The sequence below is a fragment of the Neovison vison genome, chromosome 4 (assembly GCF_020171115.1).
Source record: "Neovison vison isolate M4711 chromosome 4, ASM_NN_V1, whole genome shotgun sequence".
Classification (NCBI taxonomy): domain Eukaryota; kingdom Metazoa; phylum Chordata; class Mammalia; order Carnivora; family Mustelidae; genus Neogale; species Neogale vison.
This window is the reverse complement of record NC_058094.1, coordinates 3,384,843-3,398,886: the sequence shown is the minus strand read 5'-3', so window position 1 is coordinate 3,398,886 and position 14,044 is coordinate 3,384,843. Positions and strand designations below refer to the sequence as shown.

The 14,044-nt window shown below is 55.8% G+C and overlaps 1 protein-coding gene across 3 annotated transcripts in view; it reads right to left on the bottom strand.

Annotated features, from left to right (window-relative positions):
- TRAPPC9 (trafficking protein particle complex subunit 9) overlaps positions 1 to 14,044 on the bottom strand; it is a 521,456-nt gene that overhangs the window by 388,183 nt on the left and 119,229 nt on the right. For all 3 annotated transcript variants that reach the window (XM_044244893.1, XM_044244892.1, XM_044244894.1), the window contains 2 exons: positions 11,877 to 12,003; positions 2,589 to 2,734 (listed from right to left, as the gene is read on the bottom strand). In XM_044244893.1, the coding sequence (XP_044100828.1) occupies positions 2,589 to 2,734; positions 11,877 to 12,003 (273 nt within the window). The remainder of the gene's footprint in view (positions 1 to 2,588; positions 2,735 to 11,876; positions 12,004 to 14,044) is intronic.

Below are 14,044 nucleotides of genomic sequence, written 5' to 3'. Positions count from 1 at the left end.
TGTTTATTCAGTGGCACTAATCAGAACTAGCTGTGGTCTTATCTGTGGTCCGCTTGCTCGTACTTACTACTGCTCGAAAGTACTGCTGAACACTTCCCTCCAGCTTCTACCCACACCTCGTGACAACAGGGAAGTGACTGCTTGTCACCACGAGAACCACGGGGCCACGGCCGCCACATGCCTCGCCAACAGGAGAAACTCCAGGGAGTCTACTGCTGGAAGAAAGACTGAACCAACGAGACATGCACACACGCACGCGCAGATACACAGATACACGTGCGTGTTTGCACACGCAGATACACACAGATACACGCACACGCACAGATACACGCACACATGCACACACGCTCAGAGACTAGCAGTTTGCTACACACTCGGGGCTCCAAATTTCAGAAATTTATCAGAATTTACAATTCGATGCCATTTTTCAAGGACATGTCCCCAAATTGCTTCCTCTACTGTCTTCTTGTTTTAAATAACCAACAACAGAGCCTCCGAGCCCCACCTTGCTCTTGGAGAGACAACCTCACCATCAAGGGAGCCTCCAGGGCACCTTCCAAAGTTGGAGGTGGGCCCACTCCTGCCGGCCCTGTGCTAACGGCCCGTCCGAGCTCAGCAGGGAAGCCAGCAGGTCCTGCTGGTGACAGTTCTATGGTTTGAGACAACTTGATCTACATCTCATCTCGACCTCCCACTCCTGTGTCTCTGGCCTGCCTGCTGCCTGCATTGACCCGGAACACCTGTGCAGGGCCAGGACGGTGCACCGTTTGTGCTCGGCACAAGGGAGAAAACCACACTTGCTCCAAGAACAATGAGCTGAGCTACAGCACCCTTGGATCAAGCATGGTGTGAATAAAGAACGGTTTGTCGTAACACGAGAGCAGCGGGTCTGTTTAGTGCCCCAGCCCACTCATGCCCTGTCTCAGGAACCACCTGCTCCCTTAGGAAACACTGTGTTTTTAAGGTGTTCAAATAACTAATTGTAAATATGGCTTATTATGAGATGCTTGCAGCTGCGAAGGAATTCTAGAACCTCTCTAGAAACTCTTCCCTGAGACCACGGGATGTGCCTAACTCTCAAACTGTCCCTCTGGCCTTGAGCCCCACGGTGCCGGCCAATAAGCACGGAGGCAGCACAAGCCAAGGCCTGCTCTGGGTTCTTGAGCAAGTCATCTAAACTCCCTGAATCTCAGTTTCCTTACTGTAAAATGGGGTTCATAATATCCTTTATTTTATTTTATTTTTATTTTTATCTTGTTTTATTTTTTCAGTGTTCCAAGGTCATCGTTTATGCACCACACCCCGCGCTCCATGCAATACGTGCCCTCCTGAATACCCACCGCGGGGGGTTCATAGTATCTACCCACTCCTTCCCGCATCTGGGCAACAGTCTCCTAACAGCCATCGGCATGGCAGTGAGCAAATGGAGGGAGGGGACAGAAACCGACGAACAGGGACAGAAGAACTGTGAAGAGAACCGAGCCTCGAAGGCACAGAGCACTAGGGGGGGGGGCATCCCGTCTGGGGACGGCCCCGGGAGGAGCCTCGGCAGAGGGCACAGCCAGGACCAAGACTGCTCTGTTCCAAGAACAGACCCGTGCGGCTGGGTCTGAGGAGCGGGGGCAGGTGAAGGAGCCGGAGGAGAACAGAGGCAGCAGAGTGCCGCAGGGCGCCGCAGAGCAGCTGGAACCGCCGCTGCGTGAGGGCACCTGCACCGGGGAAGAAGGCCCTCCTGAAGCCAGCCTGCCTTTCTGCTGTATCCAGGGCGCGGGGTTCTGAGTAGGAATAAAAGAGGAGAAGAAAGCACTGCACTTCAAAAGCAGAGAGTAAAAGCTTCTCGGGTCTTGTGCTGAAACTCCTCAGAGAGCGGGCAAGTACCCCCCACAGACGGGCCTCTCCACCCTTTCGCTTTGACACGGCAACACACAGGCTCATGTCTGGCAGTGACCAGCACCATCATCCAAAACGTCAGGGGCCTGAGGAAGCGGGAGCTGGCCAAGATTGAGGCCTGCAGCCAGGCCAGGCCTCGGGAAGGACAGAGTGGGTGCCACAAGCCCTGGGTGGGAGGAGGGGGGCAGGGCTAGGACCCAGTGTGGAGCTGGGCACACAGAAAAGCACATTAAGAGTCTCAAGAATGCATGCAGGCTCCTGCTCTACCCCGAAACGTGGCTCCACCTGTCCCCAGTGCACCACCAGACCCCTCAGAATCGACATCTTCAGCTCCCAGGCAAACAAGGCCTGGGCTACAAGGGCCAACAGAGACTGTCACACCGTTCCCGTTCCCCAGGCTGGTCTAAGTGCAAGTCACCCTCTGATCTCAGACGATCCTGAAGCCACTCTGGGCTCCAAAGATCCCTCTCCTATTATCCTGATAACAGAGGTCTTCCAGTTTCTAGAACTTCCGCAGACTCACCCTGGATGGAATCGGTTTTAAAAAATCAGATCTAGCCCAGAGTTCTGACAATGGCAGCAAACTGCGTAAACTGAGATGAGCTTATCCAGACACATGGGAACGGACCGGAATCTAGAAAAGCTGCTGGAGGCCAGGCGGCACGGCACAGCCGGAAAGCCAGGAGGAAGGCGCCTACCTATCTTCTTGTTCCGCTCTTCCCCGCGGTTGTGGGCGATAATTGGTGAGTAGATGAACGGGCTCTTGGTCGACACGTTCTGGCCCAACAGGCTTTTCATCTTCTGTGGCCGGAGGCTGGCAGGAAGGTTCAACAGCTTCACACGCCTAGGGTTTCAAACACAACACAAATACTTCAGCAGCCTTGTTAGCACGGTTCCGACACAAATACTATCAAATACCATGTGTCAGAAAAACGGTCTGTGGCGCAACAGAGGGAAAGGCACTCCGGCTCGGCAGGACAGAGCAGATCATCGCTGCACGGGGTCACTCGGGACCATCCCAGGCAGCAGCCACTCCCCGCACCGGCTCCGGCGGCCTCAAGGACCAGGCCGAAGTCCGCAGCACACGGCCCGCCAGCTGTACGACTGTGCACGGGCGCCTTGCCTCCTTCCACCCTGGGGCTCCTCGTCCAAGAACGCACCCAGGGGCCTCCCTCGCACGCTCCCGAGAGGGTTCGCATCAGGGCTCGGAGCGACTGCTCAGCAAGGCTGGTTCCCTCCTCCCGCCGCCTGCCTCCCTCCTGGCGGCCGCGCCCCCAGCACACAGGAGAGCAGCCCCGACTGGAAGGGCCAAGGACTCCACATGCAGAGGTAAAGAGCGCTGTCTGCGACACGGAGGGCGAGGGCGACTCTCCATCGGCACAGCCTGCGCTTACGCTGCCCTCCCCGCCACGGAGGTGAGGTCCTCGCCACTCACACACCCATCGGTCGGCCGTTCACTTGGCACTCACGGATGTGGGCCTCCGGAGTGCATGCGGGCCCCCGCTCACCACCTCGTACACATCGTGTCAACGAGACGTCCCGGCCACCCTCCTGGCCTGGCTTCCATGACCGACCCCCACGTCATCAGTCAGGACACGGACACCACGGAGACAATAAACTGCCCAAATCACACGGCTGGGAGCTGCGGACAGCTGAAACCTGGGAGGCAAACCGGGTTAGGTTCTGGAATGTTCCGAGGCAGGGACACGGGGTGGCCCAGCGGAGACCCTGCCCGCACTCATGTCCTGTGTGCGTGTCGCCTCCTTGCAGGCAGGTAAGGCCAAGGGGTGGTAAGGGGGGTCACGTGTGTCCCCCGGAACTTTTCATTTTATTTTCCTTTCAGCTCCTTCAGGATGCCTTTTTTCACTTTTTTTTTTTTTTTTTAGTTTTTTTTTCTTAAGTCCTCTCTATACCCAACATGGGGCTCAAACTCACAGCCCCGAGATCAAGAGCCACATGTCCCACCAACAGAGCAGCCGGGTGCCCCTTTTCATATATATTGTCATCCATTCATCCGTTGACGGGCGCGGGGTGTTTCCACACTTGGCCATCATGAACGACGCTGGGATAAACCCGGGGTGCACACATCTCCTGAGACCCTGTTTTCATTCCCTTTGGACACATACCCAAGAAGCAGGATTGCTGGGTCAGAGGGTAGGGCTCTGTTAATGTGCGGAGGAACCTCCACAGTGGTCAGACTGATTTGACCCCCCCAGCACTGCTCGAGGCCCCCTGCCCCTTGCCCCCAACTTCCAGATGACCGCCGCCACAACAGGTGCGAGGGGGGAATTCAACGTGGTTTCCATTTGCCTCTCTGTGATGGTGAGCAACGTCAGCACCCGTCCGTGCCTGCAGCCAACGGGACGTCACACAACCAGGAGACAACGCTCTGAAGCAGCGCCCCGCCCTCCAGCTCTCCGCCCCCCACCGCAGGGATCCTGGAGGCCAGAGGTGGGCAAGGCCGGGCAGAAAGGGACGCAGGCTCTGGCGCACTGAGAAGCCCCAGGGGTCGGCCCTGGAAAACTGTCCGGCTTGCACTGAATTTCATGTGAGTGCGACATAAGCCCTTGTTGTAAGGGCTAATCTTTCTCTGATTTCAGGGTCAATATTCTGGCCATGGCACAGGCTAACCTAGATTGACTTTAAAAGGCCCCGTTTCAGAGTCCACAAAGCACTGCGCTCTCGCTGCAGGGATCTCCGATGCCTGGGGCAGTCCTGCCCTGAGCACGCACACCTCGCCGGCCCTCAGCAGTCGCTCACAACGCCCCACGCCCCCTCCTTGGACCATCACTGATGGCCACACACATGGCTCCCGTCCATCTCCCACAAAAATCCACGGGAGCAGACGGTCCTCGAAGCCAACGATTGTGTCTTGCTCTCCTGCTCTGACTCCCTTGTCTTCACACACACACTCCGCTAAGCTCTCTTCATGCAGGATCGGAATCACTTAAAATTTAAAATTTCTTGCCTGTTTCACTTCAGCTGTGAGCTCTCCAGGGCAGGGGCACCTGGGCATCCAGTGCCTGGTATGATACTTAGATAGACAGCTCAGTAAATACTGGATGAATAAATGCCCAAGAGTTAAGTTTTTTATTTTTTTAAAGATTTTATTTACTTATTTGTTTGTTTATTTGGAGAGAGCGCGAGCAGGTCACAGGTGGGAGGAGGAGGCAGCAGACCCCCCACCGAGCAGGGAGCCCGACTCAGGGCTCGATCCCAGACCTGAGCTAAAAGTAGACACTACCTCAGTGAGCCGCCCAGGCAGCCCTGGCATTTTTTTTTTTTTTTAGAATTTCTTCCTTTACTTGAGAGCAAGAGAGTGTGTGCACTCAAACGGGGGAGGAGGGTCAGAGGGAGGAGAGAATCCCAAGCAGACTCCCCGCTGAGTGCGAAGCCTGACACAGGGCCGGATCTCACAACCCTGAGATCACGACCAGAGCCAAAATCAAGAGCCGGGAGCTCGACCGACTGCGCCACGTAGGCGCCTCCAAAAGTGGAATTTCTAACTCAGCTCCCAAATCGTTCAAAATGCTGAACTCGAGCCTGAGCAGCTCGTATTAAGAGTTGCGACCCCAGCCGTTTGCAAGTGTGCCAAAAACACCCGTGCACTGCCCAGGACCAAGACGAGCACACGTGAAGCGGGCCGAGCCGGCAGGCCTGGTGTGGGTCTCCGGCCGCACACGCCCAGCCCAGAGGCACTCTCCGGCAGGCAGCTCAGTCGGCCGGAGAAGCAGATTTAGGGAATGTGCAGACGCTGACCACCATCTAAAGGACCCGCCTGGTATGGGGCTGGCGCAGACCGCTTCACCCCTGCACCTCAATCTTTCCACCTATAAAACAGGGACAAGCTCGGCCAGCTGAGGACAGCCCCGTTCCCTGGTTCTGTGCTGCCACATCCTCAGAGGGATAGTCCTGACCTCACGGTGCCCCTCCCTCACTCCTCCTAAGGGAGGGGCCAGTGTGGCAGGAAAACCAGGGTTTGCAATACTCAACCCCTTCTCTTGGGGCCGTCTGCCCGCAGGGGGCACTTTCTGTCATACTGTCCCTGCAGAATGAAAGATACGGTCAGCCAGAAAAGTAACCCAACAGTGGCCACGGGGTTCATGTATAACTCGAAACTTAGCATCAAATACCTTCTTATGAAATGTATCCTATGAGAAAAATAATCACACAAGGCACGTGACCTATAGGACACAGCTCCTTCAGCATGGATCCCCCAGAACCAGTAACACCACATTCAGTCTACGAAGCCGCCTACAGGAAAGAGGAGTTCCAGGGATCAAGTGTCCAAAGCAGGACTTGCCTGGAGAGATTTGGTTCGGACACTGCCGCCGGTCGGAGGCCAGCTGTGCTCAGCGGGCTCCGGCTGACGGGACCGTGCGGGGCCCTGTGGGCCAATGGCCGGGGGACTGACCTAACACCCACGGGCGAAAGGAGGGTCGGGGAGACCAGCTTACCTCCTCTCCCTTGGTTTTGAATCCACCTCCCTTCCTCACAGCAGAAACATGCCTAAGACCCCACGAGGTATCTCTGCGCAGATGGGCGGGGACTCACATGGCCACACGTGGCCGGGCACGACGGACGAGGCACCAGGTCAGTGACATGTGAGCGCCCGCTCTCCCTCCTGACAGGACCACACGCCTCTCACGATCCCCACAAAGCCTAGGGTGAGCTCCGTCGGGGAGGTCACAGGCGTGGAGGGAAGATTCTGGACACGCTGCACCTGAGGAGGTCCTGGGAGCCCCACCGGCCTGGGATCTGGGAGCCCGACCGTCCTGTTTCATCAACCAAGGAAACGCCCCAACTCTCACGGCCTTCTAGGCCCTTTTCTGAATAAATACCTGTCATCCTGACTGAGATGTGCGACGCTCGATCGTGCAGCTGTGAGTGGGGGCCCCACGCTGTGTGCGGACATGACTTGAGAATTAACTCTTTGGGGCGTCTGGGAGGCTCCCGGTCTCCCAGGTTGTGATCTCAGGGTCCTATTTCAGCTCTGTGCTCAGCAGGGCGACCCCCTGAGGTCTGTCCCTCTCCCTCTGCCCCTCCCCCTGCTCGTGCACATGGGTGTTCGCTCGCTAAGAATAAACAAAAGAGAGCACCAAAGCCACTCAAAAGCTACTCAGAGGTCATTCTAACCGAAGGGTTTGGTCCTGGCCCATTAAAATACCCTCATTAACTCTAGAGCTCTCTGCCAGACTGAAGGAGCTCAGTGTTAGCTCATTAGAACCAACCAGCTAAAGCCCCTTCAGCCTGCCTCCAGTCGCCCCTCCGGAAAGCCCCACGGGTTCACTGGAAATGGCGTCTAAGTTTTACATCATTTCCTCCTTAATAATTCACAACTTGCGATGTATGAACAGTCTACATGACTGTTACTTGCTTCTGTGTACGTTACCACTTTATGGAGAGTTCTAGAAGGAATAAAATAAGATGGCTTCTCATCTTAACGGGACTTCCTATGCGCTCGCGCTGGCCAGCGGGAACTGGATATACAGGTTTGGAGGCCTCCTGCTTGACTGGCTAGTGTGAGCTTGGCTCTTGCTTGACTAGGACTGAAGCCCCAGCATTCCCCATGGGGCCAAGCCCATCTCAGGAGCGCAATAAATATCTGATTCATTGAATTTCAGAACAGAATCATAGCAGAGGTAGATTGTGGCCCCTTCTTTTGGTTAACTTGCACCAGGGTGACTTTACACCGCTTCAGGGTGAGCACGGTCACGTACCCAAGGCTGCGGGCGGGCAGGTGTCTCCTGTAAGCTGCCGAGATGGTTTTACTGCCCAAAACTAGGAAAGTCCTCAACAGGAGCAACGGCTCCAGACATTTCTTCTAAAACCACAGCCGCAGCCAGGAGGCACCACCGACATCAAAGCAGCTTGTGTCTGACGATTCCACACAGCAGGTCTGGTCACTGACACTTGGCCGTGGGCATTCTTCCACCAAATCGTCCTGTGCCGAGTCATCACAGTCACCAGAAGCTTGGTCTTCAAACAGACACATTGCTGAGCGCTTCCTCACAATGCCTGGCTGGGGTTTTTTCAATCAAACCGATACAGTCCATGTTCCGAGGCCCGAGTCCTTGGAACGCCGTCCTAGGCCACGGTGCAGTACGGCCCTCCGCAAGAGAAACGAGGGAGGCTGGTCTGGGAGGAGGGCGGCAATCCCATAGGCAGTGTGGGCCACTGGGCACAGCGCTCAGACTCCGAACACCTGCCCGCCTCTGCGTGCCCCCAGCAGCCATGTGGGTCCGGCAGCCTCAGTGGGCATCCGAGAACCCCCGCCCTCTCTGTCTGCTGCTGCACACGACAGCGCGGCTCTGGGTTCTCTGCTGCCCGACTCCGTAAGGGCTTGCTCCTGAGGAATCACGCTCAGGGCTGATGCGCGCCCAGACCACCCACAACATGAGACACCGCCCGCTGCACAGCTGGGACAAACCAGGCCATTCCAGCACTCGTCTGCATCAGCCCGGGCTGCTGGGACTGATGACCAAAGATGGGGGCCCTTGAACAGCAAACATTTCCTTCTCGCAGCTCCAGAGGCTGGAAGTCCAAGATCGGGGCGCCAGCGCACTTGGGTCCTTAGTGAGGGCCCTCCTCCCTCCTGGTCCCCCAGCAGCGCCTTCTCACTGTGGCCTCATTTGGGGACGGAAAGAGCTCGGGCCCCTTCATCCAGAGCCGAACGGCAGCTGAGTTACCGTGCAAAGCACACAGGAGCTGCTCCTATCCCTGTCCGGTGGCTTAGGAACAGGACTCACGGAGGAGCCAATCCTTCAACCCATCTCGAAGGATGACTAAGTAACAGTGGGCAGGGGCAGGGCAGCAGAGACACCTCAAGCAGAAGAGGACACCAGAACAAAGGAATAAATCTCTGTCCCACACTCAGGGACCCTCGGTGCTTCTGCAAGGTGTGCGGGGCTGGTGGCACCAGAGGAACGGGAGCTCACATGAACTCTGGAGACAGAGCAGGCCACAGGCGGCCTCATGAGCCACGCAGGGCAAGCACGTGGGGTTCTGTTCTGTGAGACACACGGACTTTCCAAAGCTTCCACAGGCATTTCCTTACCCTTTGCCAGCAGCGCTAATTCTGCCGTGCGGTGAAGAGCCCGTCCACTCGGCTTCCTACGCGTGATCACATGCAGTGACAGTTCTAGTTTGTAATGAGGTCACGCAGGAGGGATGCACTCAGCGAGCCATGGGGACAGAGAGAGCTTATTTTCGTAGCTGAAAGTCTCCAAGAACCTTAAGAACATGTCTACACATGGTAGGAAGTACATAAAACCAGTTTTTCTTAAATGGCCCGTGACCACGCCAGGCTCGGGAAACACCAGGACTCCGGCCAGGCTCAGCTGGTCGGTCAGAGGCGGCTCTCCAGTACGGGCCGCCTCCAGCGAGAGATACATTGCCAAAACACTGGTCACACAAATTTAATAGTATTTGCCAAAATGTCAGACCATTATGTCTCTGCCCCATCTGTTGTAGTTTGTAGGCAGCTAAGGGATTAAAATGTCAACATCACAGTACCTTTATCAATCAGTGCGCTGTTGGAAAATTCAGGTATGCTGGGGCACCTGGGTGGCTCAGGAGGCTAAGCCTCTGACTCTTGCTTTTTTTTGGCTCAGGTCATGAACTCCAAGTGGGATCGACCCCACATGGGGATCTGGGCTGGATGTGGAATCTGCTTGGGCTTCTCTGTCTCCCTCTGTCCCTCCCCACTCCACTGACGTGCTCTCACTCTCTCTTAAAAAAAAAAAAAAAAAATTAATAATAGTAACAATGAAAATGTAGGTGTAAACGGTCTCCAAGGTGAGAACTGAGATCTACTGCAGGCTCAGTTTGCACCGCCACCATGTGGTCCCCTGAGGAGAAATTTCAAGCCCATTTTAAAGATTACAAAACTGGGGACACCTGGGTGGCTTGGTGGGTTAAGCCTCTGCCTTCAGCTCAGGTCATGATCCCAGGGTCCTGGGATCGAGCCCCGCATCAGGCTCTCTGCTTAGCAGGGAGCCTGCTTTCTCCTCTCTCTCTGCCTATCTCTCTGCCTACTTGTGATCTCTCTCTCTGTCAAATAAATAAATAAAATTAAATTTAAAAAAAAAAAAAAGATTACAAAACTGAGGCTCATAGAACCAAGGCCACACAGTAGTTAAGAATTAAACCCCAAAGTTTCTAACTTCCATCTAGGGCTGCATCTGGGGTCTCCCTGTGGAGAAAAGCACTTTTCCTCCTCAGTCCCATAACCCGCCAGGATCAACCCACCCAGCTCCACTGACAAAAGTCCTGATGGCTTCGGGAACTAGACGCAGCATCAAAATCCTAGAATGTTCTCTTAGGTTCAGGATTTCCTATTGTGCAAGGCTGCCTAAATTTAAGAATGATCCAGATCATGATGAAGATGAAAAATAATTAAGGCTTTGCTAGTCGTCAATTTAAAAAAAATATGTACCATGCCCTTAATCCCAAATCAAATACATTCAATGTGAAGTCTTATAGAAAGGCCCAGCCAGGACCCTGACTTCCTCAGTCTGTATCCGCCACAAGCAAGCACAAGGCAAAACAAAAGCAGCGCATACGTGCTCAGGGCCGTCCGCACCGCGGGCTGCGGGTCTGCTCTGAGAAATTCCAAGTTAAGCAAGAGCCCCTCTTCAGGCCTCAGCCTAGGCTCTGGGATGGGGCAGCTCGCCAACCGTGCCCAATGAACTCCACACACGCCCATCAGAACATCTTAAAATTCAAGGGTGGCCTGCTGGGGACTTCTGTGCACAGGGATGTTCTGTCCCACCTCTCGGAGCACATGATCGTCACCTTGACAACAAAACCGTGTCATGTGGCAGTGCCGCACATGCCTCCAGCGAAACACAAGGAGAAAGCACGCCCATGGTTATCAAGCACCACACCACAGACGTTTCCACGTTCTTTTCCTAATAAGCTAATGCCATGGGTTTTAAAACTTCTTAAGCAAACAGAAGCTACATATCTCTGCAGGCCCTCCCAGCGGAATTGCAAAGCTGAGCGAAACCCGGAGAGACGGCCAAGCCGGGAGTGTCTCCGAGGAGGTCACGTCTTCAGTCACAGCACCTCTGTGAACAGCAAAATGTCCAATTCCACTGCTTCCTTTCAGTCTTCAAATAAATCTTTCCAAAATTCTGAAATCATCATGAAATTAGCTCCTAAACCCTTTCAAGTGCCCACTTGGCATGTACCAGAGGACCCTCACTCCCTCCAACCCAGGGAGCTGCGCGGAGGGGCGGGACACAGTGGCAGACACTGGAAGAGGCCAGTAGCACATGCTCCGGAAATCCCAGGACACTTGTAACCAAGGGCAGGTGGAGGGCAGCAGGAGGAAGGAGCAGGAAAAGCTCCCTAAAAATCGGGCCTGGGCTGAGTCTGAAAGCACAAGCGTGCACAGAGAGGACAGAGGCTTGGCAAAGGCCCCACAGAACAGAGGAGCAGCTACGCCCACTCCGGTGCTGCCCGGGCCTACAGTCTGAGAACTCAGGAAACTACTGGAAGCTTGTAGGTGGAAGAGGCAAGGTCAGGCTCATGTCATCACCGCAGAGGTCACGATGGGGGTCTGGAACCAGGCACCGGCACACCAGGGTCCGCACCCAGCTCTGCCTCTAGACAAGCAGGTGACCACGGGCAAATCGTCTGACCCACACAGCACCTACATGGCCTAGTGCTGCTGTGGGGACGTAACGAGATAACGAACCAGACACCGGCCCAACCCATAACGGAAGCTCTTGGGGCACGTGGGGGGCTCAGTCCGTTCAGCGCCCGACTCTTGGTTTCGGCTCAGGTCATGGTCTCGGGGTTGTGAGACGGAGCCCCACGTCGGGCTCCACGCCCGCATTTGAGATTCTCTCCCTCCGCCCCACTCCCCCACTCCAAATAAATGCACAAATAAAGAAAGAAAGAACATGTTTTTTTATGGCAAAGGTCTGCAGCGCACGGCAGCAGTGAAGGCCCCGGTCTGCACAGGCCGCCCGCCGTACCTGACGATGGGGAGTTTGGTGAGGGGCACCGGAGGCAGGGCGGGGCCGCCGGGCAGCGTGAGGACCTCCATTGTCCCGGGACACTTGCACGTGTAGTTCTCCAGGCTCTGAGTCACATCTTTCTTTTCTGAAGAGGAATTAAAAAAAAAAAAAAAAGAGTTAATTAACAAAACTTAGGGGGCTTTGGGGGCCTGGGGGGCTGGGGGCGGTTGAGCAAAATAAAAGCCTTAACACCATCCAGGACAGTCCTTTGGGCCTAATCTTCTAACAAAAATAAAGGGGCACTAATCACAAGAGACAAAAAGCAGAAGTTTTAGTCACTTTATTTAAATAATCAATAGCAACTGCTCCATTTTAGGGGTACACAGGAAAAAAGGAAGTTACTGTCTTGTAGAAGACTTCATTTCCCAAGAGAATAAATTCTTACCAAATTCCAAGAAAGCCAGCAGGCCAGCAGAACTGGAGAATCAGGATATTTTATCACCAAACAAATACTTTTCCACAAATTACTCAGAACCAAGCAAAATGCCAGGCCCTGTCCCCAAGGAGTTTACGGTCCATCTATATAACAGACATTGAAGGCAGTAGCTCCAGAGCAACATTTTTGGTACAAAAATAGAGCCTCGTGAGGTCAGACTGTTTGCTCTGCCCTACCCCGTCCCTTTGCGAGGAGGGAGAGAGGATCCGAGAACGCTCGCCCACCGTCCCCAACATGCTCTCAACACGTGCTCATGGACTTCGTAACACTCGGAGCTCAAGAGCACGTTCCACACCCCAAAACGGGCAATTACTCCGGAAGACAAGCATTACGACGCCCTGTCTGCAAACGGGAAGGTGGAGACCAAGCCGGTTAAAGGGTTTCTGCAAGACCTTGGGTTGGCCCCACGCGTGTGGTCTTCTCACTGACCCTTCAGGAGAATGAAGGGAAGCGGGGACTGGAGGCCGGGTGGGAAAGGGAGCTCACTCCATCTCCTTCCTCCGATGCGTCCAGCAGGGAAAGGCGGGGTGCTTGGGGACTGTGGTCATAGAGGGACACAGCCCTCCCACCCGGCACGGCCTGGGGCAAGTGGAGTCAGACTCGTGTTCAGAGGAATGGCTCAGCCGCTCCACTGGGGCCTGTGAGTGCCTTGGGGGACGTCATCTCTAAGGAAACTACCAGGGATGGAAAGAGACGAAGCAAGAAAGAGCAGAGGCCGCAGGCGTGCGCACGGCGTGCAGTGAGACGGCGGAACTGGGAGACGCGTGGCAGCACCGCCCGAGAACAGCGGGCCGGCCCTCCTCGAAGACGGGGACCAGAAATGGCAAATACGCAGGCAAGGACACACACTTGAACTGATCAGCGGCTGCCCAGGCATCTCCTGTGCCTGAGCACCATTGTCCGGGGAGCGTGAGGGCAGGAGGCACCCACAGTTAGCTCTGGACACGACACAGTCGGGCTCCTCAGCCAGAGGAACAAAACTCCTTAAATAACGACATCGCCTTCGCCGTACAGACGAGTCTCCTGAAGGGCTCCAGCCCACAGCGTGCGAACGACCTGACTTGCCTAAGCCTACGGGCAGTGCTCCCAGGCCAGCCGTCCCACTAAGCTGAAGGACGCCCTCTTGGTAAACCCCGTCAGGGAAGGAGCAGTGACCCTGCCTGTGGAGCCCAGAGCTGCCCGCGAGGCCCGTCCGTTCCCCCTGAGCGGCAGACTGGCTTCTCCGCAGAAAAGACGAGCGAAGCCGGGAGGCCGGCAGGAGGGGCAGGACGGCGGCACCTCCGGCTGGGCCCGCTCACGAGGGAAGCCCCGGCCCCCCTGCTCCCGCCCCCCCTCTGGGTCTGCTCATCCTCCACGTGGGGGATGAGCCCGCTGCAGGCACTGTCAGGGCTCTGCAGAAACCGGGCGAGCAGGTGCGAATCTCAGTACCCCCCCCCCGTCCGCTGTGCCGGGGGGCTCCAGCCGGACCGCCCCTTCTCCTGATCCTCCGGCCGGTGCAGTGCGGTCCGCTGCTCCCGCAGGAGCCGGGGAGGACACGCCGGGAGGGACGCAGCTCCTGGGACGGTTATCAGCACCCTCTCCTGCCCCTGCCCTTCTCATCACGCTCCCACCCAGAGCGCCTAACCCTTCCGGAGCTTCTGCCGGGCACAGGACCCACACTGCTTCTCAGCTCCGCGTCACTTCAGTGAGG